The sequence below is a fragment of the Pogonomyrmex barbatus genome, unplaced genomic scaffold (genome assembly GCF_055798465.1).
Source record: "Pogonomyrmex barbatus isolate J1 unplaced genomic scaffold, ASM5579846v1 scaffold10, whole genome shotgun sequence".
In the NCBI taxonomy this organism is placed as follows: domain Eukaryota; kingdom Metazoa; phylum Arthropoda; class Insecta; order Hymenoptera; family Formicidae; genus Pogonomyrmex; species Pogonomyrmex barbatus.
The window spans coordinates 1,200,950-1,226,579 of record NW_028297099.1 but is presented as its reverse complement, the minus strand read 5'-3'; the positions used below and the strand labels follow the sequence as shown (position 1 = coordinate 1,226,579).

At 38.0% G+C, this 25,630-nt stretch overlaps 4 protein-coding genes across 21 annotated transcripts in view; 2 read left to right on the top strand and 2 right to left on the bottom strand.

Moving 5' to 3' along the window:
* The first annotated feature begins 67 nt into the window (after positions 1-67).
* On the top strand, positions 68-2,588 carry LOC105422977 (uncharacterized). The gene is made up of 2 exons (XM_011632582.3): positions 68-391; positions 500-2,588. The coding sequence occupies exons 1-2, from the start codon at positions 215-217 to the stop codon at positions 2,120-2,122; spliced, it is 1,800 nt and encodes a 599-aa protein (XP_011630884.2). The 5' UTR covers positions 68-214; the 3' UTR covers positions 2,123-2,588.
* Ptip (PAX transcription activation domain interacting protein) lies at positions 2,327-8,741 on the bottom strand. The gene is made up of 9 exons (XM_011632581.3): positions 8,464-8,741; positions 7,937-8,121; positions 5,146-7,577; positions 4,424-4,868; positions 4,069-4,253; positions 3,727-3,968; positions 3,025-3,294; positions 2,706-2,910; positions 2,327-2,543 (listed from the first exon to the last, which is right to left on the bottom strand). The coding sequence occupies exons 1-9, from the start codon at positions 8,557-8,559 to the stop codon at positions 2,476-2,478; spliced, it is 4,128 nt and encodes a 1,375-aa protein (XP_011630883.2). The 5' UTR covers positions 8,560-8,741; the 3' UTR covers positions 2,327-2,475.
* A 438-nt stretch (positions 8,742-9,179) lies between these two features.
* The window catches only part of LOC105422974 (uncharacterized), a 119,394-nt gene continuing 102,943 nt past the window's right edge, over positions 9,180-25,630 (bottom strand). For 17 of the 18 annotated variants that reach the window (XM_011632573.3, XM_011632569.3, XM_089070313.1 and 14 more), the window contains 4 exons: positions 13,598-13,821; positions 12,210-13,317; positions 11,630-12,103; positions 9,180-11,135 (listed from right to left, as the gene is read on the bottom strand). In XM_011632573.3, coding sequence (XP_011630875.2) covers positions 10,479-11,135; positions 11,630-12,103; positions 12,210-13,317; positions 13,598-13,821 — 2,463 coding nt within the window. In that variant the 3' untranslated portion in view covers positions 9,180-10,478. Of the gene's footprint in view, positions 11,136-11,246; positions 11,376-11,629; positions 12,104-12,209; positions 13,318-13,597; positions 13,822-25,630 lie in introns of all 18 variants that reach the window. The other variant, XR_016137863.1, reaches the window with a different exon arrangement.
* On the top strand, positions 17,122-17,932 carry LOC148937857 (uncharacterized). The gene has a single exon (XM_089070326.1). It carries the CDS (start codon positions 17,134-17,136, stop codon positions 17,869-17,871), a length of 738 nt encoding a protein of 245 aa, XP_088926452.1. The 5' UTR covers positions 17,122-17,133; the 3' UTR covers positions 17,872-17,932.

Genomic DNA, 25,630 nt, shown 5'->3' with positions numbered 1-25,630 from the left:
CGGATCATAGTTTAATGCTGCTCACATCGGCAATCGCGAATTTTTATACCGTTTCCGATCGTAGAGATTCAATTTGCGTTATCAACACATATACGCTTTAATAAAAGTAATTTATCGCCGCACATACACATAAATTCGCAACCGGTATTTTTTATATATATACCTTGAACTAGACGGCGTCGATAGCACAATCGAATCAGCTCGATACCGAGAGATGTGGCTCCGTTACGTTATACTGATCCATGTATTCGGATTTCTTCTCGCGAGATCGTCCAAATCGCTCGACGATGACGGAAGATACCTCTCGTCTCTGGAAAGGAAACTGATGTTGAAATTAAAAACGGCGACACGACTGAAGCACAATCTCGGAAAAATTCTTCATGAACTGCCGGTAAGTAAATTCCGCTTTCCAAGAAACGGAACGACGTAAATTTAAGTCATCTTCATTCCGTCGAATTTACACGATTACACGTTCTCTGTCTCTTTTTGGTTTTCATAGATACAAAATTATGAGATGTATCACTCCGTAAAGATTGTTGAGGATTACTTGAGGAATGGCGGTTCGCTGCTGGAGTGCCTCGACGTCTTACCTTCCATAACGTACGCACCTATTGCGAAGCAGATAGATAGTATCCTGGGATCCATGGAGGATCGTTTGCCTAAATATCTCTTGCCAGCGATATCCTTGATTCGGCGATCTCTGTCGGAGGATGTTCTGAATGCTGATGAAATTTACAGACCTACTTTCGGACCGTTGAAAGCAGATCCGTTGGAGAAGATCCCACTGAAAGAACTGAAGGAAGCGGCCTTGCCTTTGATTTATCGCATGTCGCTCGAGGATCTTGAAAGACCTTGGCCAAAAATTGTTGGTGATACGGCAAAGTTGATCCATGATAAGACCATCTCTCCGCATCCTGCGTTCATCGCATACATGTTGGCGAATCTGTGGATATCGGGCGCGACGGCGGAAGTAAGAGAAGCAATCGTAGTTCTCGTCGAATATTTGCAATCCTACGGTAAGCATGAATTGACCGGCTTCAGCGTGTCTCCCAATCCATACGTGCTGATCGCTAATGCTATTTCGAGTTTGCCCCTGCAAAATGAGACGCTGATAGCTGCTAACGTGTTACTGCCATTCTTGAGGCCCTCGGAATGCCAGGAGTCTGCCGAATTCAGCGGATTCTTTCAAAACAATACTCTAAATTATACGCTGCTGATATCTCGAGACAAACTGATTTCTAGATCAAAAGACGGTATCGCGTTGTTATCCATAATTCAGAATAATACGAATATAAAGAACGTCATAGAGCAATTTTCTCCTTTCGAATATGCATCTTGGAAAGATTTGTTATTGGCTTTTATCAGTCAACTCAGACGTCAACAGGCTCACCAAGGTGAGGTATCGAACTTCGTAGATAGTGTCTATGGTGAGCTAATTTTGAAAAATAACCAAAAACGTTGGCAGCTTCTAAGAAACTCTATTGTCGCCGCACCAGTTTTCTCTGCGATAGCCAAAAGAGAAAACTCCGTCAAAATTCGAAGACTTCTCATGGATGTGGCTATGGAGAAAAGCATCAAGTTAGAAGTCTGGCGAAAAGCTCTTGCTTTCATTTCTTCAGAGGATATCAATGGGCCAATAGATGCCACATTGAAAACGCTAAAGGCTCTGTTCGCTTCGGGTCTGCTTCCACATGGTGTCCTATCGAGGAGCATCGCTGAGCTGATAACCACGTTCGATAATAGAATCAATCAAGGACAGGCTGATTGCGTCAATCAATTGGAGACATATTTAGCTAGCTTTGTTCAAGGAATCAAAACTGAAAAGAAGACGATCAGAAACGTCGATATCAAGGATCTTCTTCAAGCTTTGCCAAATTTAGATATCTATACAGATGAATATAGAAACTTGAGGAGTTTCCTATCACAAGACGACTTGGAGACAAAGATAGGGCAGATTGACTTAAATGCTTATCCTACTAGGGGTAGATTGATAGCTCAGTTGCTGCAAATGATAAAACATGCCAGCGGCATTGACGATAATCTATATCATTTGGCCAAGCAGTTTGTCGACAACGTTGCTTACGAGGGTTATGGTGCCGGTGCTTTAAAATATCACTCTTAATTCGATAATGAGCATGTTTTTACAATATAATAAACTATCTCAATTGAGTAAATCTCTGATGATTCACATTTAATACATTTTATAAGTATTTAATAAATCTTTGCATAATGAGTGTTAAACATATTAAATTTATTGTGTGCATATTTTCAATAATACAAAATCTTATTAAAAGGAGATGAAGTGGATGTAAATCTATAAAAATAATTTTCTTTTATATCATAAAATTATCTTTCTTTATTGTCCCATTGCAGAAGGTAAGCAAAAATTTCCGTTTCGAAAATAAACTACTAAAGAATTGATAGGCCCATAATAGGGATAAAAATACAATAAAGTGTAACTTGTATATTTTAGATTTAACTCGCATCAAGTTGGAAGTATTGTCGTGCAACTGCACCTAATACGATTTCCGAATTGTACACATCTGTAAAATTTTAAATAAAAACATGTATAATAATTGAAAATGCAATTTCTATTGTGCTTAATAATATCTACTTCACTTTCAATCTTTATTCATGATGAACTTTTTTCACGCAAAAAGAACAATGAAATAAGAAAATATAAAAACTGACTCGAAATTACTTACGAATATTTGCACGTAAAACATCAGAAAGGAGATGGAGATCTTTGTCATGGGTCACAATAATATAATTTATTTTTCCAGCATTCATCTCTTGTATTTGAGCGACCGATCTACGGGTTTTCTCCATTGTACCTCCTGCGCTTTCTATTATCTCCGCGATTGCCGAAGGAGATGGTATTACACTCGGTGTAACATAAAATATCTTACCCTATTCGAATAGAAAAATATTAAAAAATATATTTGTTTCAAATATTGCTGCTATTTATTATAAAATACAAATAAGAGAATCAATCTCTATACTAAAAAAAATTTAATTTATTACCTTAAGTACTGTCCCTCGATTAGGACTAGCTAAAGTTTTCTCAATATTGCAATTAAAATTTTTCTCAAATTCTGAATCGCCAAGCATATAAGAGCTTTCGTCCAAGAAGGTATTTTTTGCAGAACAATCGAGCAGCCATTCTAGCTTGACGATATATTTACATCGCGATAAACAACACAACAATTTTACCGTTCGTAATGGTGCTGACATTATGAGATGAGTAGCATCTCGCCAACTAGCAGCTAAAGCACCTCCTAATTCTCGAATTCTCTAAAAACCAAATAAATTATGTTCAAGAGATTATACAATAACGAAATAGAGTAATAAAATATTATAATAGATTTTTATAAACAAATATATATAAAGTTAATACCTCTTCGCTTGTGTGTATAGCGGCAAATTTTGGGAAAACATGGATAAAAAAAGTTATGGGACGAGGATACAAAAACTGGAGGCAAAAACTAAAAAAGTGCGAAAAGAAATAAGGACAAAGAGGATAGATATGACAAAGATGATAGATATGTTTATATTTATGTTAATTATGATATTATATGATATATGAATGCTTATGTCAATGATGATATTATATGTAAAATTAAATGAATTAGGATATAAAAATCAAAATTAATCGTAAAAAGATCGAGTGCTCCTTTACAAGTTCGGATATTTCGAAAAATCAAATAAATGTTATCTATTTAGTACCTTGGCATGATTTTTAGGGTTAATACCAGAAAATAATATTCTTGGTTGTTTATCGGGTGGCGGAGGATCAGGATTGCTAATAACAATTGGTTCATCCAGACCCAAAAGATGAGGATCTTTATTTAATAATGGACCATCCAAACGTGGCTTTTTAGCTTTCCTGACCGAATTTGGACCCTGACCAACTTGTTTTACTTTGGCATACGATTCTTGCGAAATATTTATTGGCATTTTCCAAGCAGCTACAAAAAAAGAAAAAAGTTTCCATAATAGAAGTCAATTTCAAATTATATTATATATTAGCTGTTTTATAATAATCTGTTAAATAAACAACTCTTATACCCATGAGATGAGGCACTAGTGAATAATCTAATCTCAAAGGATTACTCAGACTAAACTGTTGATACTTTGGACCTTCAAGTTGATGCAAAGCATTCATTTGTCCACAAAGTAAATCTGTCAACCACTGTGCATTTACGACATTAGTTTGCCACTCGCGTGCTTTTTTATATTTCGGTCCATCTGGCCTAAAATTCATCAATAATGTATAATTATTATATAACATTACTTAAAATAAAAAAATTATTAATGTATCGATTAGTAAAATAAAATATATCACACAATATAACAAACAACTGAAAATTAGTTTAAAATAATGTAGCTAAAACAGTTGAAGAAACATGATGATCGTCAGTACCTTCTGCAAATAAGAAGAGTATTGTGTCTGGAAAAGTAATTCGTGAACTTTGCACCTAAAGCCTCTAACATACATTTGACTTTTGCTCGTTCCTCTCCCTCAAATCCAGAAAATGATATGACTTGCTTGCCACACGGAAGCTCAGTTAAGCTAAATGGCGTTGGAAAGTGGAGGGCATGCCAAGGTGGTAATAATTGCTGCTTACTGACAACATCAGAAAGCCAATGCGCACTGACACAACGTTTTCCTTCGCGCAATGCTTGCACCACGATTGGATGTTTCTGCGTAATAGCTAACACGTGCGTTACACGGGTACAATACTGTGATTCTACCTCTCCACCGTATTTATCAATAACTTGTTTCCAAATCGAGACTTCATTAGGACGCTGCACATCGTATTCGACAATAACAAAGAAGCATCCTAACAAAAATAATTCTGGCGGCACTGAAAATATAAATATTCTTTCTGTCATTATGATGATGATGTAACATTACTAAATATATATACACACGTAAGAATAAAATAATTTTTTAAATCATTAAAAAACTAAATGTCTTTCTGACATTACGTAGGGCATTTTATAACACATTTTATAACAAGAGACTTTTAATATTACAAACAACAAGGATGAAATGATTCACTGTTACACTGTGTCTCTTGCTGGAAAACGCCCATATTTTTGTTAAACATTATAATGCAACAACAAAAGATAAAAACATACGTGTTAAATTTGGATTATGACCGTAAAACTGAGCCTTAGGTTGTGGCATAACTGGAGCATATTGCATTTTTATAGGTGCTCCTGAAGGCGCACCATTCGTTATATTCCCCAAAGTTCTCCTCTGATAAGCGGCTAAAAGTTGCGGGTCCTGCGAAGGCGGGGGTGGAGGTCGATGCTGCGCAGTCATCAATCTCAATTGGCCAGCTGCACTACCTTCAGCAGCACCACCTTGCAATCTATTAGTTAACATGTTAGCAAGTGCAGTTTTTGTTTTAGCATTTACAACGAGTTGTTGATCCGGTGGAATTTGTGCATTATTCGGCAAGGAAGTTAACGGTTCTTGCTGCACCCCTTGTTGTAAATGTTGCAACTGCTGCAATCTAGCCATCTGTTGTTGTTGTTTCTGCATATGCAATTGCGCTATCTGTTGAGGTGTCAATTGTCCCTGTTGGAATGTTTGACCTGTTTGCGACGCTTGCGGGCCTTGAACGGCCTGGCCAGGCGGCACGATAACTTGATTGGAAGAGTTTATCGGAGTTAATGCTGGTGGCTGCACTCCAGGATGTACGGGCTTTTGCCCTGGAGTTTGTGCGAGTTGCGGTCCCATCATTTGTGGTCGAGCTTGCTGAACCCATTGTAAATTACCTGGCTGCACTGGTTTACCAGGACTCCTTATAACAGCAATATGTGAACCTTGTTGTGCTTGACGACTCTGCATCTGTCGTTGCAATATCAGGTTTCGCTGCTTTTGAATCTTTTGGATAAACTGAGCCCTCTGTTGTGGATCCATCTGCTGCAATTGTTGATGCGTCTGTGCGTCCAAATGAATCAACTGTCGCGGAGGTTGAGGTGGTTGTTGATTCCATTGCCCTCCAGGTCTCTGAGGTCCAATCTGTTGTTGTTGTTGTTGTTGTTGTTGCTGCTGCTGCCTTTGCAATTGTAAATGATATTGCTGTTGCTGCCACTGCGAATCTCGTTGAACGATAAATCCTTGTTGATTTGGTCCGATTAATTGCTGGTTCTGTGGTTGTTGTGGTTGCTGCTGCTGTTGCAACTGACCGTCCCTTATAACAAATTGTTGGCTTTGTGGGGCAGATTGCTGCAGTTGTTGCGAGATCTGTTGTATCTTTTGCTGTTGTTGCTGCTGTTGCAACAAGATAAGTTGTCTTTGTTCAGGAGTAAGTTGCTGTGGTGGAGTTTGTTGTTGAGTTAATTGATGCTGACCCGCTATCTGTTGTTGTTGAGAAGATAGCGGTGGCTGTTGTATAATTATCTGCTGTTGTTGCTGCTGCTGTTGAGCTGTCAATTGTACTTGCTGCTGTTGCTGTGTTAAATGTGGTGGCTGAGCTTGTAATTGTTGTTGCTGAATAATTTGATGTTGGTTCAATTGTTTTTGTTGTGGTGTCAACAGTTGCTGTTGTTGCACGTTTAACTGATGTTGAGGCAATTGTGAATTTATTTGTTGTTGCTGTTGTTGTTGAGGTATTATTGACTGTTGTTGTCCTATTATTTGCTGTTGTTGTGGTATCTGAGGTGACTGCTGCTGATTCAGAAGTTGTTGGTTGTACGGTGATTGCTGTAACTGTTGTTGATGCTGCGTGAGTTGTTGCGTTAATTGTTGTTGTGGCGTTAATTGTTGCTGTTGCATCAACTGATGCTGCATATTTATTTGTTGCTGCTGCTGCTGCTGCTGCTGTTGTTGTTGTTGCTGCTGCTGCTGTTGTTGTTGTGGGGATAGCTCTTGCTGTTGCATTTGTGATGGTATAATTTTCATTTGTTGAGAAACATTGCTTTGTTGAGATGTTTGGATCCAATTTGTTTGATTGATAATATCTGAATCAGAAACAGACGAAACAATTGCGGAAGTTGAGGGAACTGATCGTGGAAGATGCTGTTGTGGCTGCATATTCACAGTATTTTGTCCGTTCGTCGAATAAGGAACAGTTGCTGTACTAGTTACACCAAGACTATGTGAAACATTCGAGGATACTGGTGGACTCGGCTGATTCCATGGCATACGTTGCTTGAGTTGCTCCAACATGGCCTTAGTCCTGTCTTGTTCCTCTTGTGCAATGTTGTTATCTGTATCTTCGTCCATGAATCCGGTAATCATAGCTGTCGAACTGTTTGGAGACACTAACAGTCTGGGATGATATTCCACTTCGCTAATGAGAGTACCTTTCTTACAACATTCCATTACCCAGTCAGGTGTTACAATCGGTATGTGATGTTTCGTAGCAGCTTCATATTTTGAACCGCTCGCTTTACCCGTAATCAGATGAGTACAATATTTGTCCAAGCGCAACTGACATTTGCCACCTTGGAATGTTATCATTGCCCATAGAGACTTGCTGTCTGCTCTACTTACCTGGGATAAGCAAACACATATGTTCGAGAATAACTGATTCTCTTCTGGTGAGAAATATTTCGGTCTGTTTAAGTAAACTTATTAAGAAAATATATATATATTTTGTCATAAATTTAATACGTTCAATATATTTTCAAAGTTTTTTTTAACAAAACTTTTTGTTTCAATTGTTAACAATTTGTCACATTAATTCTAAGCAATTTGTTAAAAATTTGTTCAGTTTAAATGGTTTACTTGAAATATAAAAACATTTAAATAAAAATTGCAGTTTGAAAAATATAACTATATCAATATGTGTGTGTGTGTGTGTGTGTGTGTGTGTGTGTGTGTGTGTGTGTGTGTGTGTGTGTGTGTGTGTGTATATATATATATAGGATATATATATATTAATATTAAAAGTAATGTGCATTTGTAAAAGGATACGGTAGAAGTTTGTTACATTTAACGGAATATAAAATCCAGTTTTGTGTAACTGCTGGTATCTCATATAAATCCTTTGCTGCAGAAATATCATTTTCTAATGCTTCATTGCCTGCTATCAGGTGTGTAACAAAATCACTAAAATAATTGGACCTCTCAGCCCCACCTTCTTGCAATAAATTCAAGATCTGTAAAAGTACCGTCTATAATTAATAAAGCATAACATTTTCTAATGTTCGAACATATAAATCTGGAGTAATTCAGCACTGTCATTTCAAGTATCTAAAAAGCAAATGGTTGTTATAGAAGAGAGGCTATCCGATGAAAGAACGACGTGTTAAAGCACGCGTTCAAGTTATAACCTTTATCGACCATCGAGATGCGTTCGTTTTTACAGTGAAAAAAGGGGCATCGTAGCTCCGGAAAACATCATTCAATTGTTTGCGACAGCAGCGAATCTCACAGCCATCCGATTTGTCGGGATATTGACGGCGCAAAAACGCGGGAAACGATCGTGAGTTGTAACGTACCTTCGGATCACCTTCGCCGCTGACGTAGTATTTAACATTGGCAAACAGAGCACCATCGAGCTTTAAGTCCTCGAGACCAGCCCGTATGTCACCCATCCTGCCAAAGTCGCAATAGACTTACATTTTCAGCATCACAATAGTGGCGCGGATTGCGCGCGAAACCGTATATCGTGTGATATGACTCCGCAGTATTTGATAACAAAAGTCCGTCACGACGCTTTTGTTATTATTATGATTACAGGTTATGTCTTGGCTTTTGCGTGGCGCTACGTTTGATCCCCGCGCGCCGTTTGGTCAGTGAATATTGCCGATGGCGCGTGATTTAAAGTCTAAAGCGTTCCACGAGTTTTTTTGACAAAGTTTTGATTTTACGATCAGGAGACATCAGGAGTAGTGTCTCGCGTGTCAAGTCAACCGAGAACACTACCGTGTGACTTTACGCGAGTCGGCGATTCTTTTTACAATGCAATGACTTACCGTCAGTCCGCGAAATAGCGCAAACGAAAAATAGAAATGAAAATTGGATATAACATAAAAGTTGTTAAAAATAAATTTAACACATGAAACTAAAAAAAGAAATCAGCCATTTTCAACTATTTTTATTTTTTAAACCAATATCCCGTTTTTCTAGTATTAAATAAATAATACGATAATAAACTGACTATAAAACAGCTGTCAAAATAATCGCTCGGGGATGGGACATGACAATTACGACATTTGAAAACATTTGCTTTATTGTATATTCCTTTCGTCCGCACATTAGGTACATATCAGCATCTAAAATGCTCCTCTCCTTGTAGTCCAATAAAATTCATTCTTGCACTAACTTTTATATATTCGTATCTCCTATACTTACTTCCTTTCTCCATAATCTTACTCTCTTGCATTCGCTCATCATTCATTCATAAATAAATAAATTATCGACTAATATGTACAAGATCTTAATAATTCTCTTTTCCTTACTTTAATAATCATTTGTCGCTTAATAGACGTATCTTGTAAAGACTCTAGAAATATTGAGCTTGGTCTGGTCAGTATACGTAATATATTTTCATTTTAAGTTCTGTCGCTTCAAATTATATTATATCTCTCTATTTATATCTTTCTCTTTCCCCCAATCTCTCTCTCTCTCTCTCTCTCTCTCTCTCTCTCTCTCACTGTTTCTTCTAAAATTATTTATTCCTCTTCTCGTTTCGTACAACCGACTATCTCCGTTCGTTCGTGGTGCAGCTTTTCAGGAATATGATTGATTAGATAGAGGAAAATTCTCGAATATTGCCGACCAAATATCAAGAAGATACATATATTTTCGAGATGTAATGATGTTTGGATATTTTTGTACGGTATTCTAAGTCCAAGTTTCGATTTTTGCCCTACAAAACGTTTAAATTCACGTTCAAGAAACTCCCTGTAGATTGCAATCTTGCTGTTGATACATAGCTACTCTGAGATATCTTGTACGTTCAATTAGGATGTTTATATAATAAGAGAAGAGTCCTGAATATTCCATTTATAATATTTTCTCAGGCACACCTGTGAGTATTTACAATCCAATGTATGTTCAAGAGAAATTAAACGACTTAAATTAATTATATTTGCGACAAGATCTATTCGTAATGGAAAAACGGAAGGAAGAAAGAGGATGAAGAGAAGACTGAAAAGGGAGACAAGAAAATTTTTTTTTTTGTACACGATATTATTGACGCGATAAAGAGAAAATTATACAGGGTCGCCGATCTATCGAGCTGGAGACCTATCACAGATACTAGAAAACAAATGAAATGAAATGAATTAAAAATAGGAAGAAGTAAATATCAACAACGCCCTGCGAGATCGGACTACATCATAGTCTCGCTGCAGCTAGTCATACTATCGAAATCTAATTGTGAATACGAGCGATGATCGTGTTCGCAAAAAGCTGCACTACCGCCGGACCCAGCCAGCGGATTGCACCATCCGTCGGAGCGTATTGTGTTCGTGAGGTAACACAGTATTTCTAGAATCTCATTAATGCGCTAGGAACCCGGGCTGGCGTTATCGCCACTTCTTCTCCTCGCCTCGAGCTGTTTCGCTAGCAGCGCGACCTCCCAATTATTGTAGCCGTCTTGCCGCACGATTTTATCATCATCGTCCTCGTCGTCATCATCCTCTTCCTCCTCCTCCTCCTCCTCCTCCTCTTCATCCTCCTCGTCGCCTTCGTCGCTATCACCCTTGTGGTGGCCAGAAATGTCAAATTCCTCGTCTGATCTGCTATCGCTGTTGGATTCAAGATCGATCGCCACGTCCTCCCGCGACAATCTCTGTGGCACTATCGAGTTCGGCAATTCCTGTAATTCCAAGGTCTCTCTTTCCGAATGCTCTTCCCACGATCGCCTGCTACGTGAGCTCGAGCCCACCGACGAGGACGAGTGTCGGTCGCGGGATCGCGTGGTCAGGACGGTATCCACGGAGCTATCACGCATGAAGGGATGATCCTCGCGATCGTCATCAAGATCCTCCTCCATAGAGGCGTCGTGCTCGGTGCTGTCTCCGCCGGAGTCGTCCGCGCGACGCAGTTTTCTTCGCTCTAACTCCTGGATCCGCGATTGTAGCTGAGATATTATCTCGTCACGTTTGCGGACCTCGAGCTCGAGCGATGTGAACTGCCGCTCGAATTTGCTCTGCATGTCCTCCTGTAATGTCAAAAGCGTCGGTATGATTAATCGGGACAGTCACCGTGTGTTACACGGTAATGAGAACTCCTGCGAGCAGAGTTGGATAATTGATGGGCTTGATGGACGTACATCTGGCGACGATGAGTACCAAGTTTGGGACTTTGGACAACACGCTTGAACGACGACGGGCTTAAATTCGCGGGATTACAACACGAGGATGTTCCTCTCTTTGCTCCACAAGAAGAGAAAAGTTAACATCTAAGATAGATTTAAAACATTTTAAAGTTAAAAGAAAATCAATTACATGTAGAAGAAATACTACTTATTCCCATTCCCATCGGTTATTAATACTGTCAATAAATATTGATTTTGCGAGCGAGACGTCCCTCGTTTCTAACGAGAGCAGCCTTTTGACAATGGCGCTCCCGTGTGACGACAGGGAGCGATACACAAAGCTTGTCCATTGAAAGCGGGGACAAAGGAAACGGTAGTCGTGCGCGCTCTTCACTCACCAGGCCCGCCTTGATGACCTCGCCAACCCCGGAGAGCAATTCGCCCAGGCACTCCTCCTCCCGTGGCCGCGACACCGTTTGCAGGACACCACCGACACTGCTCACAGGACGGAAACTGAATTTATTGGGCGGCGGCAGTGACGGCTGATCCTGGGTGCCAGACAACGGGTAATTCGACGGCGGCTGCAGGGGTTGCTCGGACGGCGGGCTCTGCAGCGTGTACTTGTTGAAAGTCACGCTCTTGGACAGCTTCGAGTGCCGCGCGGCATAACCCTCGATCGTCGGCGCTCTCATCAGTCTCTTCAGCTCGGCGGTCGCAGCCTCGCGATCCGGCGTGCTCGTGGCCGAAGTCTCGGAACTGCCGGCTCTACTGCTGGCCGACAATTTCTTCAGAATGCTCTTCAGGTTCCGCCTTTCGAGCGTCTCGTTCTCTGGCGACAGCTGCTCCGCCGGCGATGCCGTCGCTTGTCGATCCTATTCATTCGAAATTTAATATTAATTCTTTTCTTTAAAAAAAATAGCTGAAATATGAAATTGATATATGAAAATAATAAAAATATGTTAGATAACAAGGATTTACTTGATTATACTTGGCCAGTTTCCTGGCATACTCGATGGCGCAGGCCTCCGAATGACTTCTCGTGAGATTGCTGTCGAATTCCGGCTCGACATTTTCGCCGCAATCGAGAGACGAGCTCCTGACTGCCTTTTCCAGTTCAGCCAGCTTCTGCCTCTCGTTGAGAATTTTGAGCTTTTTGACGAAAGGTAAGCCGCAGTACTCTGGCGAAAGATCATCGACGGAGGCATACATTTTGGTTTGTTGTAGCTTCCTGGTCGGCGGGCTTTTCTGTGGCGAATTATCTTTGCCGGTCAACGACGCGTTTTTTAAAGTGGTCCAGGGCTTTTTGATCGGCTTGATCGCCCGCATCTCAACCTGCGAGGTCACGGTGGACACGACGATGTTTTGATCACCCGAGGATGACTGCTCGTCCGATTGCGTGCTCGTCTCCTCGGGAATGGTGTTCCTAGGCAGCGGGGATTCCTTGATGGGCGCCTCTCTCTCTATTTGTGTGGTTTCCTGTTCGTTCTTCGCCTTCAGCAAAAGTATCCTTTGCAGAAACGGCAGGTTCTGATTGGTAGGGTTCAAGGCCTCTGAGATTGGCGGTGGGTGTGGCTCCGTCGCGTGGCCCGACGTATCCATCAGATTACGTCGTTCCTCTCTCTCCTCCTTTTCCTTCAGCAGCCTGAGCCTGGATAGCAACGGAAGACCGGCGCCTAACGGCGACACCGGCGGCTCTTGACTGTTGGGCAAAGACAAGTCTTGGCCGTCGTCGAACTTCTGCTGCCGTTTCAGGACAGGTGCCTTCGGTGCCAGCGGCTGAAGCTCCAGGCTCTCCTCGGGTCGCGTGTTGCGCCTGCTCTTCCGTAAGACATTTTTCAGGCCCTTCACGTCGCTCTTTAACTTATCGACAATCCTCTTGCCGGTGCTATTGTCGGACGAATCGTGACCAGGGGACGTGGGCTGACGGAACGCCCGCGCTACCCTCTGCGCCTCCATCAGCCGCTTTCGGCCGAGGTTTTGCAGGATCTCCTGCGCCTCCGGGTAGTCCTTCATCGCCGCCAACACATCCTCTCGCGAGAGACTGAATAACTCGGAATAACCCACTGAACGAACATCAGCTGTGCGTCTAAAAATTTTTTCGAATTTTCAACTTTAAAAACTTAACTTCCTTAATTAAAGCGTGCAAAGTTAAGGGTGTAAAATGTTATGCTTATAATTTAAATTTGTAAAAAGGTAATTCGTCTAAAGCATTCTTCATTCAAATTTTTGGAAAATATATTTTTTTAAATTTATGCATACGTGAAGAAGTGAGCCTTCTCTTGCTTCGTTTAATCATCTGCCTCATTTCTATGTTATGGATCCTAATACATCTCGGGTGGAAAGAAGATCGGAAAAATTTTACTCACTTATTCAATCCGTCCAGATTGAGTATACCAATCTCGCCGAAAAAGTCTCCGGCCTTCATTGTCGTGAGGACTCTACCAGTTTCACTGATCACCTCCAGAATACCGTCGGCTATTATGAACATCTCACGAGCGACCTCGCCTTTCCGACATATCGAATCGCCGGGAGTGAAAATATAGGCCTTCATCTTCAGAACGAGATCATGCAGAAATTCCGGTTGACATTCCTACAAAATAGTATCGATAATTCGCCAAGGAGATCTACAAAATCGCATATGATCTCTTAACAAAGATACAAACAAATTATTACTATTAATATATTAAAAATAACTTGCCAAGTTCTCTTGCGATTAGCATATAAAAAGATTATAAAAATTTTACTGCATATACAAATAACTTAAAGATATTAATTTCATCTTTTACAGTATCCTCGCCATCAAAGGGTTCATTAATTGTTTTTAATATTATATACAATTCTACACAGTAAAAATTCATTTTATTTTTCGGAAAATTGATATTTTCACCATTTCCTCGAACTTTCCCTAACTTTATAAAATTTCCTCTGAGCAATAAAAGAGATTTTATTCCTGATGGGGACAGCCGTTTAGATCTTATTACATTAGCTTTCGAATTCGAGAGCGAAAATTCCGCTGGGCATTACTAACTTCATAATCACCTTAAAATTTAAAGCTTCTATACGGTCTCTGTGAAAAAAAGGATTTTTAAGGACAATTTTAAAGGACATTTTAAAGGATAATTTATGAAGACTTAACGCGTATTAAACATTAGCCTTCGAGCCTTTATCGCATTTTCTATCTCGCGTGAATATAATTTTTATCCTTGCATTCATAAATCTTTCGTTAATCATGCGGAAAAGCTTCTTACTACATTTCCGATAAAATTAATAATAAAAGACTCTTATGACAAATGTGTATTTGTAATATCCATTTTTTCCTAGATCCGATTTCGGAGTATTATCTCGTCATTTATTTAATTTCCTTAAATATATGAAATAGAAGAATACATTGGAAATAAAATATTTGTTAATTTTAATAATAGAAAATTATTCTAATAAAAAATTGAAAGAATCAATTGATACAAGCCATTGTTTAAAAAAAAAATGAGATTATACTTTTTAATAATCAGTTACTCTGTATCATCACGATACGAATATATCTGATATACTAATTTACATATAACGCTACGAACAGCATTAACATCTTTTCGACTAAATTATTTAGCGAATAAATAGGATCATCTACCACGCCTATTCCATGTTGTCCAAAACCGACGTCGCGTCATTCGTCTCATTCTCCAAGTCGAGAATACAGATTTATGGATCTGTACAAAACTGTACAAATCTTTCATCGTATATTCATATTTCTATCGCGTATTCAAGCTTTCATAAAAATGTATAATTTTAATACGACGTACCAATTTTTTATAATTATATCTATTTATATAATTACTTTTTATATCATTACGACATAAGTATATCTATTTATATAATTACGACATATCCCACTTTTAAAAAAGACATGTAAAGTCGATCACTCGCATCCCTTGAAATTTATTATCGCCCCTTTCCGCGATGCCGATTGATTTTCTGGCTGTGCCAACTTGGTGAACACGGCTGTGGAGATCGCGGAGATCGTTTTGTGTATATCGAGTGTATCAAAAGATTAATATTGTAATATTATATTAATTTCTGCTACTTTAAAAGTTTAAAAAATATATATATAGCGTACGCGTCGTGTTTGTGTTGTCTAGTTTAAAATTTAAAATATAATAAAATTAAAGACACAAGAAACAGAGCGCGAAAAAACCGAACGTTTGTAGCAAGATTACAGCAGAACGTTTAGTATTTTGCTCTTTTGCGGCCCTTGACGATCACGCGACGACAATCGTAATTCTTTGTGAGATATGATTTCTTTTCTGGCCACCTTGTCGGTTCTCGGAGCCCTCTGCTAATAAAGTCGATCTTTCATTTCGCGATATTTCATTCAATTGACAACGCACACCGTCGAGTAACGCGTTTTACACATCCTCGCTCGCTTTGATTCGTGACGAGAACACGATCGGATCTCGAGGCTGTTATCCTCGATCATCGAAGCCGTCTGACTTTATTCATCCGATCTACAATAGGCCTCGTTAAAATGCAGTCAAAGTGGACGCGTGTATTGGCGCAAGCACAACGACCACGTGGAAAAAAAATACAGGATATCTGAATTGGCGACACAAATTGGCGTATATTCTTCGGCCGGTTTAAAGTCGGTTCTTCCATAGCGAAAATATTTACAAGTTTTGAGCTATAAGCAATCGAACATGGAAAACTTTTTTTTGTCAAGCACTCTGAATCACGCGAAATTAAATAATAAAATACTATATTTTATTATTGATTATCTGAATCTCTTTTTAGCAAAAATTTAATCAGCCTTATCTGGAATAGTATGTTTAATAATATCGACAATAAAAATGACAAGACTTCAATCAAATCATTTTTTCTCCTTCCGGATAATTTTTTTTAAATTTTTAACATTTTTGACAATAACATTTCTCTCTCTCTCTCTCTCTCTCTCTCTCTCTCTCTCTCTCTCTCTCTTTCTCACTTTTTATTTAATTACGAAAATTATTCTTTTAGCTTCTATAAATTTTTTTAGAAAATTATTCAAAAATTACAGGCACCACATATTCCTCGATGTAATATTTGATGGCCATCGTAGGAAAACCAGGGTTGCATGTTGCGCAGCGGGTTGGTTGTCATAACTTTAATAACTCGACCGTTACGTGCGCTGTGAGTGAGCGAAGTCACTCTTGCGCGAAAAGCATTTTCAGTAAGTTGTATATGCAGTCACGGTTGCTCGTGACGGTCTTGCGAAAATGCATCCGCTATTTTTATATGTCTCTTACTTGAAAGAAAAATATTTCTATATATTATATTCTATTATATTCTATATATTATATTCTGTGTAGATTACACATAATCTGTATCATCCGTTGCATATTATTACGTACAAATGTACTTATAGATAGTTTCACTGGCATTAACGACGTAACAGCCTATAATTCAGTAAGATAAAGATCAGTCAGATAAATTCAGTAAGATTCAGAAAAGATCGATTAAATCCTGATTTTTGAAATATACATGTGTGTATATATATATATATATATATATATATATATATATAATTGCAAAAGAGTACGATAATGTATTCATCTTTCTACATCTGGCCTACGAAGTAATTAATCAGTAGCCGTTTTTGACGCGACCTATAAGTTCAGGTTGCAATGGGCAAGTGAATCAATGAATGGTGATTACGAGGCACCACCACGGTGCCTGTGCTTCCTGTTGAAGCGGGTCGAGGGCTGCAATTAAAAGTGGCACACAGACTCGCCAATTACAGGCGATCGTAATGGCACCATGCGAAAATCTTTCTCCCTCTCTCTTTCTCTCTCTCTCTCTTTCTCTCTCTCTCTCTCTCTCTCTCTCTCTCTCTCTCTCTCTCTCTCTCTCTCTCTTTGTTATAGTAGAAAAGTGGATGAATATAAATAAATTAAAAATGAATGCAGGGAAAACGAAATACATGATAGTTAGAAGTATAAGAAAAGAGCTAAGAGGTAATATTACGTTGAAATGCTTGGATGGAACTGAGATAGAGCGTGTGGAAACGATGAAGTATCTAGGTATAATTATTGACGATAGACTTCGATTCAACGACCACTGTGATTATATGCTAAAGAAAATAGGGAAAAAAACGAGTTTTCTCAATAGAATAGGTAGTTCTGTATCGGCTTACACCAGATGCACGATATACAAGACAATTATAGCTCCTCATTTTGAGTATTGTGCGACGTTGTTGATTGACATGGGTGAAACGCAGTTAAGCAAATTGCAAAAAGCGCAAAACCGAGCTATGAGAGTCATACTGCAGTGTAATAAATATACCAAGGTGGAACATATGCTGCAAACGCTGCAGTTTATGTCCATAAGACAGAGGCTATATTATAATGTGTGTACGTTTATCTTTAAGGTTGTGAATAACATGCTACCGGAACAATTAAAAGATCAATTAGAGCTAGTGGGGAGCAAAAATGATAGACAAACGCGACAAACCGGAGATATTATAATAAGATTTCGTAGAACAAGGAGTGCACAAAAAAGTATGTTCTACGAAGGAGTAAAAATGTACAACGCGTTGCCAGCCACAATGAAAAGATGTGATAAACTAGAAATGTTTAAGCGAATGTTAAAAGAGCATATATTAAGTATAATTTAAGTGTGTATCATGTATTTGCAAAATAGCTGAGAAAGCTAAATAAAGTCTAATCAATCTCTCTCTCTCTCTCCTTCTTTTCTCGCTGGTCGCGCCGTCAATGCACCCTTATAATTCCCCTCTCCGAGGAGAAAGATTGAAATAAAAGGGATCTAGTGGATCACACGCGGACTGAGTGGATTACCTGGCCGCTTTAAGCTCGCGACTCGAGATCTCTCCGGTCTGGATTCGCAGCACCGTGAAAACTTCATTATCTCCGCAGTGCGGTACTCGCGCTCTCCAACCAGAATAAATATGAGCCAGGATGCGGTTAGCATTGGTAGGCGATGACAGAAATACTCGGTAAGGACGTAAATGAAAAAGTTGACGGGAAAAGGAAAGGAACACGGAGAGCCTCCTATTCGTCGAGAGCGTATAATTAACTTTCATATTATACATTACGTTCTCAAAATCATCTTTTTCTATTCGTTTCGTAGTTGTTTTTTTTTTTCTTTTTATTATTATATTATCGTACAACGATATTACAAATGTTTGAATGGACGTTGATAACTAATCTGGCGTGTTAACAACATCAGCGTTTTATTTTTCCACGAGAATTGCCGGCGATATTTTCAGCATCGCGTTTCTCAACGCGCGTTACATCGCGTTTGTTTCCGAAAAAGTATATCGCACGTGCGTAATCTAATCAGTAGAGAAAGCCGAAGTAGATTACGTCCAATTTCAAGCTCGGAATTCCAGCGTTTTCAATCTAGAATTCGGCGGCATCGAGCGAACTTCATTATCTCTACCATGCGGGCTTTTTCAAACGCATACATTCAATTGCGACGGTAATTCTAACGTGGGCGATTTTGGCTTGTATGCGGGTAACTATTTCAATCCTGACCGACAAATCCAATATCTAAATTTTTTATTTTTCGGAGGAAGGAGGAATGTTCAATTAATAATTGGCATCAAATATTGATCCCAGTTTTTATATGTCTGCTGTTTTTGCTTTAATCTAATTTTTGAAAAATCAACTAAACGCTAAAAATTTCACCATATCAAGTATCATCACGATCTGTAATTCCACATTTGTGAATTCCGATTTTTTAATTTAATTAATTGACGTTTCTCTCATAAGTCTTTCGTAAGACGTAATGCCTTTTTTTCGGCTCCATCTCTATAGATTAGGAGCTAAATGGTCCATGGCGCTCTTCATCAAATTTATCGGAAACTTGGCACACATATAATCGTAAATTAGAAAATTGCTCGTAAGAAGCGTTTGAAGAAAATGACGAATGATTTCGTTTACCTTTAGACGAATCGATATGTCCCAAAGTGACATAATTTAAGAAACTATTCAACTAACTTTGGTCTTTTCTCAATCGTTACGGTAATGCAGTGTTATATTTTACTTGTGTTATATATTTTACATAAAAAATATATAAATATATTTCATTTTTTAAATAAATATTTTATATTGTTTTGACAAATAAAAGTCTATATCTTGACGCTACAGAATCAAATCCCATCGGTGATCCTATAAATCTGAATTGAATTTTTCAATTTCGTTTTTCGAAGATTCTTTTTTTGAGCTGCGACTCATTTTTTTCAAGGCGCGATATTATCGTTCGTATTTCGTTTACGGAAAGTTATGAAAAAGATCTACTCTGATAGAACACTTTAAGCGTACTATTGTGAGGCAAGTTGGTTGCTTTAAAAGAATAAAAGGATCGAGTGAGAAAATAGATTGGAGAACCGGATGTAACTGGAAATGAAACAATTTTTGTCTCCATGTGCCGACCAGGGACAAACTGAATTTTCGATTAAAGGGACTTTCGACGCCTGCCTTTCCCGTGCCTCGTCTATTTTGCGCCACGTCACTCCGTTTCTCGAAAACAACACCAAGAATACCCGGTTGACCCGAAAACCGCGGCCGTAATTTAGATCCCACCCGTAGAAAACGTGCGATAAGTAGTTCCCAGTTTACCTTAGAATCGACACTGGGGAAATAAAATAAATTTTATCGCGCACTCGAAACGAAATCCTGAAAACCGGATAAAATCACAACGGCTGCTCCTTGCAGGGACTAACTTCGATGGTAACTTCGAGAACTTCGACTAAATCGTAAACAATAGTGTTAAATGTTCAATACGGAAAGATTTGAAACGCCTCAAGAGGATTCCGCGCTTTTAAATATTTGCATATAATACCCGTATAACAAAAAATGATAAAATATTGTGTTTGTTGTGTTCTGAGAAAAATATTGTTCATACGAGATAAAGTTTATATACCGGTAGTATCGCAAAATATTTGAAAAGAATTTGCTCGGAATGCGATACAGTCGTGCGTAACTCTATCTCAGCGTCATTTATTTCTGTCTTTGTCCCGTTCTTTTTCCTTTCATCGGTTTTCCTGCTATTCGAGGAAAAGGAGAAAAGAAAAGGAAAACGGGAAGGCAAAAGGGGACATCTCTCTAAGGTAATGGAAATTCTTCGGACGCACGGAGATGACGACCGAGGTTCCTTTTTCACTAACTCCAATTTCTATCTCTGCTTATATTTCTCTTTAGAACAATATCCGCTACGGTTATCGGATGCGGTAGTTTGGAATAAAAGTGATCACATAGCGTGCACTTTGATAACCACGTAACACGAGCAAATAATCGTAATAAAAGCAAAAAGCATAAAATTTATAAAAATGCGATCTGATAAGTCTAATGTGATCGGTACATAATTTTTTTTGAAAAAATTGGCAAAGTACGCGACGTTTTATTATCAACAAGACTACCTTATACATTCTTAATTTTATTTGGTGGATAGTTGTCACAAGACAGCTGCAAAGCTGTCGGAATCTTATGCAATAAAATTTAAATGCGTTAGGTCTCGACGATATAAGACAAGTGTAAACTTTTCCGCTTTTTTAATTAGTTCGTTTTTAAAAGACGCGCACAAATAAATGTTGTAAATTACTATTCACTTTTAATTTTAATTATTTTCAACACGTAGTATAGACTTTGCTCAAGCGACAAAATTGTTCACTGTAGTTACTGCGATACTGCGCTTTGGTTGCGGCTTGCGAAATTCAATTTGTCGACGTATCGCTTTAATACGTTACCTGCCGGTGGTTGACACAACATTGGACGACATAACATTGTGTTAGCCATCGGTCACCGACGCGGTGGTTAGCGTGTTAACACTTTGGCGAACATTATATGACGTCTGTAACATACGATAACAAGCGCCTGAGAGTATTAAATGACATGTCCCAACTTGAGAATAATTGACCAATTGATACGAGTCGTAATAATTAGATTCTTAAGTTAATAGAACGACAAAAGGAATTGTTTTTGCGAATCATCGATCTTTAATAGGATTTGAAGGATTTGTAATTAAAAAACAATTCCGCTCTCTCAGGAACTTGGCAAGATAGTCTTGAAGTGTCTGAAGAGTTATAGGAAATAAAATTTACATTATCCCTTTCACGGATTTTTAAAAAAGTGGGTTAACTGCGCGATTATAATCGTCGTGGTTTCCGGACTTCTACTATCGCAAATGTATCTTTCCAAATAAAATTTATGCGGCGGGATTTTCGTCGCGCGTGTAAAAGATATATTACATTCTACTCTCTCCTTTTCTCGCGATTACATATGTACGAAAGAGTTGAGAGTCGGATTTACTTCACTGTAATTTATACATTTCTCGTTACTATCTGACTTTTCGCGCCATGAGATAACTTCATAACTTCGTGAGGTAAGTCGATAATGAGGGATAGTATTTCATACTTTCACATGTTTTAATTTGGATCAGTTAGCAGACATGTATACTGCAATAATGATGGGATGGAGAATTTCTCGATTCGTCTAAATGTTAAATCTTTACATTTAGAAAAAAAAACAAAAAAAAAACAGTTTTGTTAAAATATCTAAAAATTTAATCTAAAAAAAATTATTTTTTGAATCTGTATCTGGCCAAATTTTTACTTGATACTTTAGCAAAATCATGTTGGCTCACATTTTCTTTTCTGACATACAAAATTCGAGATACTTCAAGTAAAGTAGTTGATTCACAGATAAATTGATATATCAATTTGGCAATTCTATTCTCTTTTGTTAGCAATTAACAAACGTTCGAACGATTCATTTTGTATTTTCTGACGTGAATTAATGAAATTTCACAAGCGACTGTCCCCTGCTTATGTATTAGTCTCGACCAAGTGCTTTGACAGATGTCCGAAACGCGTCGACCTCGTTATCTCGACACGCGCGATAGTCGGATGCTTGTTACCAAGAAGAAAAACTTCCATCCTGTATCCTGACAGTCTCTGTCTCAGAAGAGGATTGAACGAGTCTATTTTCTCTAGAAAAAAAGTTCCACGAATCCATCCCGTTTTATAATCCAATTTTCGTGTAAGGTGTAACAGAAAATTTAATAATTTATAAATATAAATACATTAGAACATGACGTGACATTTATCTCATTGAAAAAATTGATTTTAAAGTTACCAAGAAATCTTTTATGGATTATATGATTTTATAAACATTACAAGTAAACACAAGCGGTCTGTAGAGAGAGGAAAAAAATTTTTATTAAAATATGTTCAATATGCGTATTTATCGTTTAACGTGTTTAATTTTTTTTCACGTTGAAGTTTGCCATGATCTCGTCGTTAGAGGCATAGAATCAAATTTAATTATGTCTGCAATAGCGTGCAGATGCTCGCGTTTCTCACAAGTAACGTTATAATATATCGAGTAGAAAACCACGTCCATCTATTACTGCACTGCAAAATACGTTAGCAAATTTGTCTGAGTCTAAACGTATATAAATTGCGTGATGCAATGTACCTTCGCAATAAATTATTTACCATCACAATATTACTCATTTTGCCGGCACAAAATAAACAATGCGTTATATCGAACTTAAAAATTTTATTGCGGTCCTTAGTAAAGGTTCAATATCGAAAAATATAAACTTGATCTGCATAATTTTCTCTTAAATCCGTATGACAATTCGCGATGGGATGTGAAACAAAAGTCTGCTAATAATTACAATTGCTCGCGAATTGTGACTTCTTCCTGAAATATACGTGGAATAAAATTAGGAATATATAAAATATATGTCCATATGTTCTCATACATTATTCATCAGAAGCGCAAAACTAAAATTATCGAATATCCTGACATGATCATTGGATGATTAATTCCATGAATTTATTCTATCGCAAATATCGCGAAAGTTGAGACAAGATTCACGAAGTTTCGGCTTTGTTCATCCACGGGGGAGTCTATCACGAAGAGTTACAGATGCTGAAGTGCATTCGACAAGTTTAATTATTTCCCTCGGTTATACGTTGTAGACAGAGAGAGAGAGAGAGAGAGAGAGAGAGAGAGAGAGAGAGAGAGAGAGAGAGAGAGAGAGAGAGAGAGAGAGATTCAATAGAATTGTGTCGTTCAATTAACAATGTATTCGATCGAACATATTACGCAGAATCTTCACTCGCGGAATGCAATTGAATTTTTCGGATAAAAAGGTACACGTTTCTACGATTACGATTTACTGCAATTTTTCTCAATTTCTTCCTCGCCTCGAGAGCTCTCGAGAAGCAAGCTTGCAACAGCACTTCGCTTTATATCAGTTTATCACGTACATTCCATTTTACCTTCCGGGGACTTAACTTTTTAAGTCTACCTCCTATGTATCGCACTATTCTTTTTTTATGTTCCTCTTCCCATGTCATCATGTAGGCTTCATAAAAGCTATATCCTTGATTCTCGCAATTCTCTTACGACATGTTAAAGTGATTTTTGCAAATAAATTTTTATTTAAGACGGTAAGCTCGAAACTAAAAATTTAATATTTAACAACTCCTTATTTTCAACGTACGAGAAGACGCGAGAGATATTTTGCGCGGCGGTGAAAATCCAAGGCGATCGAGAAAAATTTACCGCGGCAGAGCTTCCGTGTCATATCTTCTCCGCAATGATTCTCTCGCCATAGAACTTTCCAAATACTTCTTGCGCGCACTTCTCCGCACCTGTATTCTTCTTTTTTTTTTTTTCCTTTCTTCGTTTTTGTCAGACGATAAGCTCCTCCCCGGCCGTGGTAGAGGAAAAGTTTACGTTTACAAGAGGTACGCCGACGCTCATCGATTACCAACAGAAGCCGCCACTCGTTCTGATAACGGAACTTAAGTAGTTACGCGAGTAAATCTCCTTTACATTAAAGTTCCTGAATCACCCACAAGTTTCCCGATCAGCGGGTACAGCAACAAATTGGTCATCCGAGGAAACACTCCTGTCCTTAACCCCTAAGTGGCACTGCGCCACGATGGATCGACTTGACCCTCTCATGATTACCCTCGATACTTGTCGATAGGCTTAGTAGCTATATTAATCTATCGCTATATTAAAAAAAACATTATTTTGGTATCCCTTCATCACATTACTTACGAGATTGTCGAGGGCAGGAAACGAAAAATAATACGCATAAAACGGAGAAACAGGAAAATCTCTAATTGAGTTGTGTCATAAACGTGATCGTTATGTCTTTAAAATCTCTCGCTCTTTCTCTCTTAAAAGTTTTCCTCTGGACGTAGGGTACGTAAACCAATGTTTTCGCTTAAATATTTGCCCGGCTTTGACGTTCCTTTAACAGAGATTCATATATATCCCGAGTCCGCTGAAATCTTCCTCAGGATCCTCAGTATATTTCCCATGAAAAACGTGCGGTATTTTATCACCGCAAATTACACTTACTTATTAACACACTGGACCGCATGATATAATAACATGAAAAAGAAACTATTTCGATTTTGCAGCGTCGAGATAAATGCTACGAGAAACGCTACGAGTTAATATATTAGAATATTTACTACATGCCTGAAGAAAATAAAAGATATTTTTACTGTTAATTTTAAAATTCATACTTTTCCTCTAAAAGAGAGAGCGTCTCCAAATAGCAAGAATATTTTCATAATTGCTATTTATGTCGCTTTATTACAAATTACACAAGCACTTATTACGGCATATCTACTGAATTAAGTTGTTTGTGCAATGTTGATAATGAAAACAACAAGGAAAATGTAAAATGCATTATTACAAATGTCATTACTTTTAACTAATCACGTCCTGCGAATTTACTTTTAAGCTGACAAAGTAATTAAAGTTACTAACGAGATGCAGCTGTGTATTGGAGATTGGAATATGCTGATATGTGTATATATTACAAAAAAGCTATCTGTTTTAAAATAAAAATATAAAATAAAAATATCTAATGTCTCATTTAAATATATGACAAAAATGACATGCATTATTTTTACAAGCTGATTCGATTTTTATCCTTAATTTTAATTTCAAATTTTTCTGTGTTATTGCAACATTTATAAATTATTATATTTATAAAAGCTCCATCAAATAAATTTATTCTATAATTTAGATAAGGTTTCTTTTTCACGTAATATAAATAATTAAAATTATATATCTTCAATAATTTTTTTAATTTGGTCTTTTCAATTTTCTAAATATAAAAATACTGCAGATTCATTCAGTCGTTTACCGAAAAATAGAAGCTAACGGTGCATGTAATTCACATTTTGGAACAGCAAAATTGCAAAGGTTCGCGTGTCCTTTCACGATCATAGACGCGCAAGAACCGATCCCTTTCAAATAAAATACCGGAGCACGCTCCTTTCGTAAATCGTTTGTACCTTTTTCCCACCCCCCCCTTCCCCCTATTCATTTTCCCGTTTACCACTGACGATAAAACTTTGAACATGATCGAGA

What these genes read in the sequence shown, in the direction of transcription:
- LOC105422977 (XM_011632582.3), top strand. Translation starts at nt 215, where the DNA reads ATGTGGCTCCGTTACGTTATACTGATCCATGTATTCGGATTTCTTCTC. An exon ending in AAATTCTTCATGAACTGCCG is followed by an intron (nt 392 to 499) that starts GTAAGTAAATTC and finishes TGGTTTTCATAG; the next exon opens with ATACAAAATTATGAGATGTA.
- Ptip (XM_011632581.3), bottom strand. Translation starts at nt 8,559, where the DNA reads ATGGGTGACATACGGGCTGGTCTCGAGGACTTAAAGCTCGATGGTGCT. An exon ending in ACTCTTCTTATTTGCAGAAG is followed by an intron (nt 4,254 to 4,423) that starts GTACTGACGATC and finishes GATGAATTTTAG; the next exon opens with GCCAGATGGACCGAAATATA. An exon ending in TGTTTTACGTGCAAATATTC is followed by an intron (nt 2,544 to 2,705) that starts GTAAGTAATTTC and finishes AAAATTTTACAG; the next exon opens with ATGTGTACAATTCGGAAATC.
- LOC148937857 (XM_089070326.1), top strand. Translation starts at nt 17,134, where the DNA reads ATGAATATAAATAAATTAAAAATGAATGCAGGGAAAACGAAATACATG.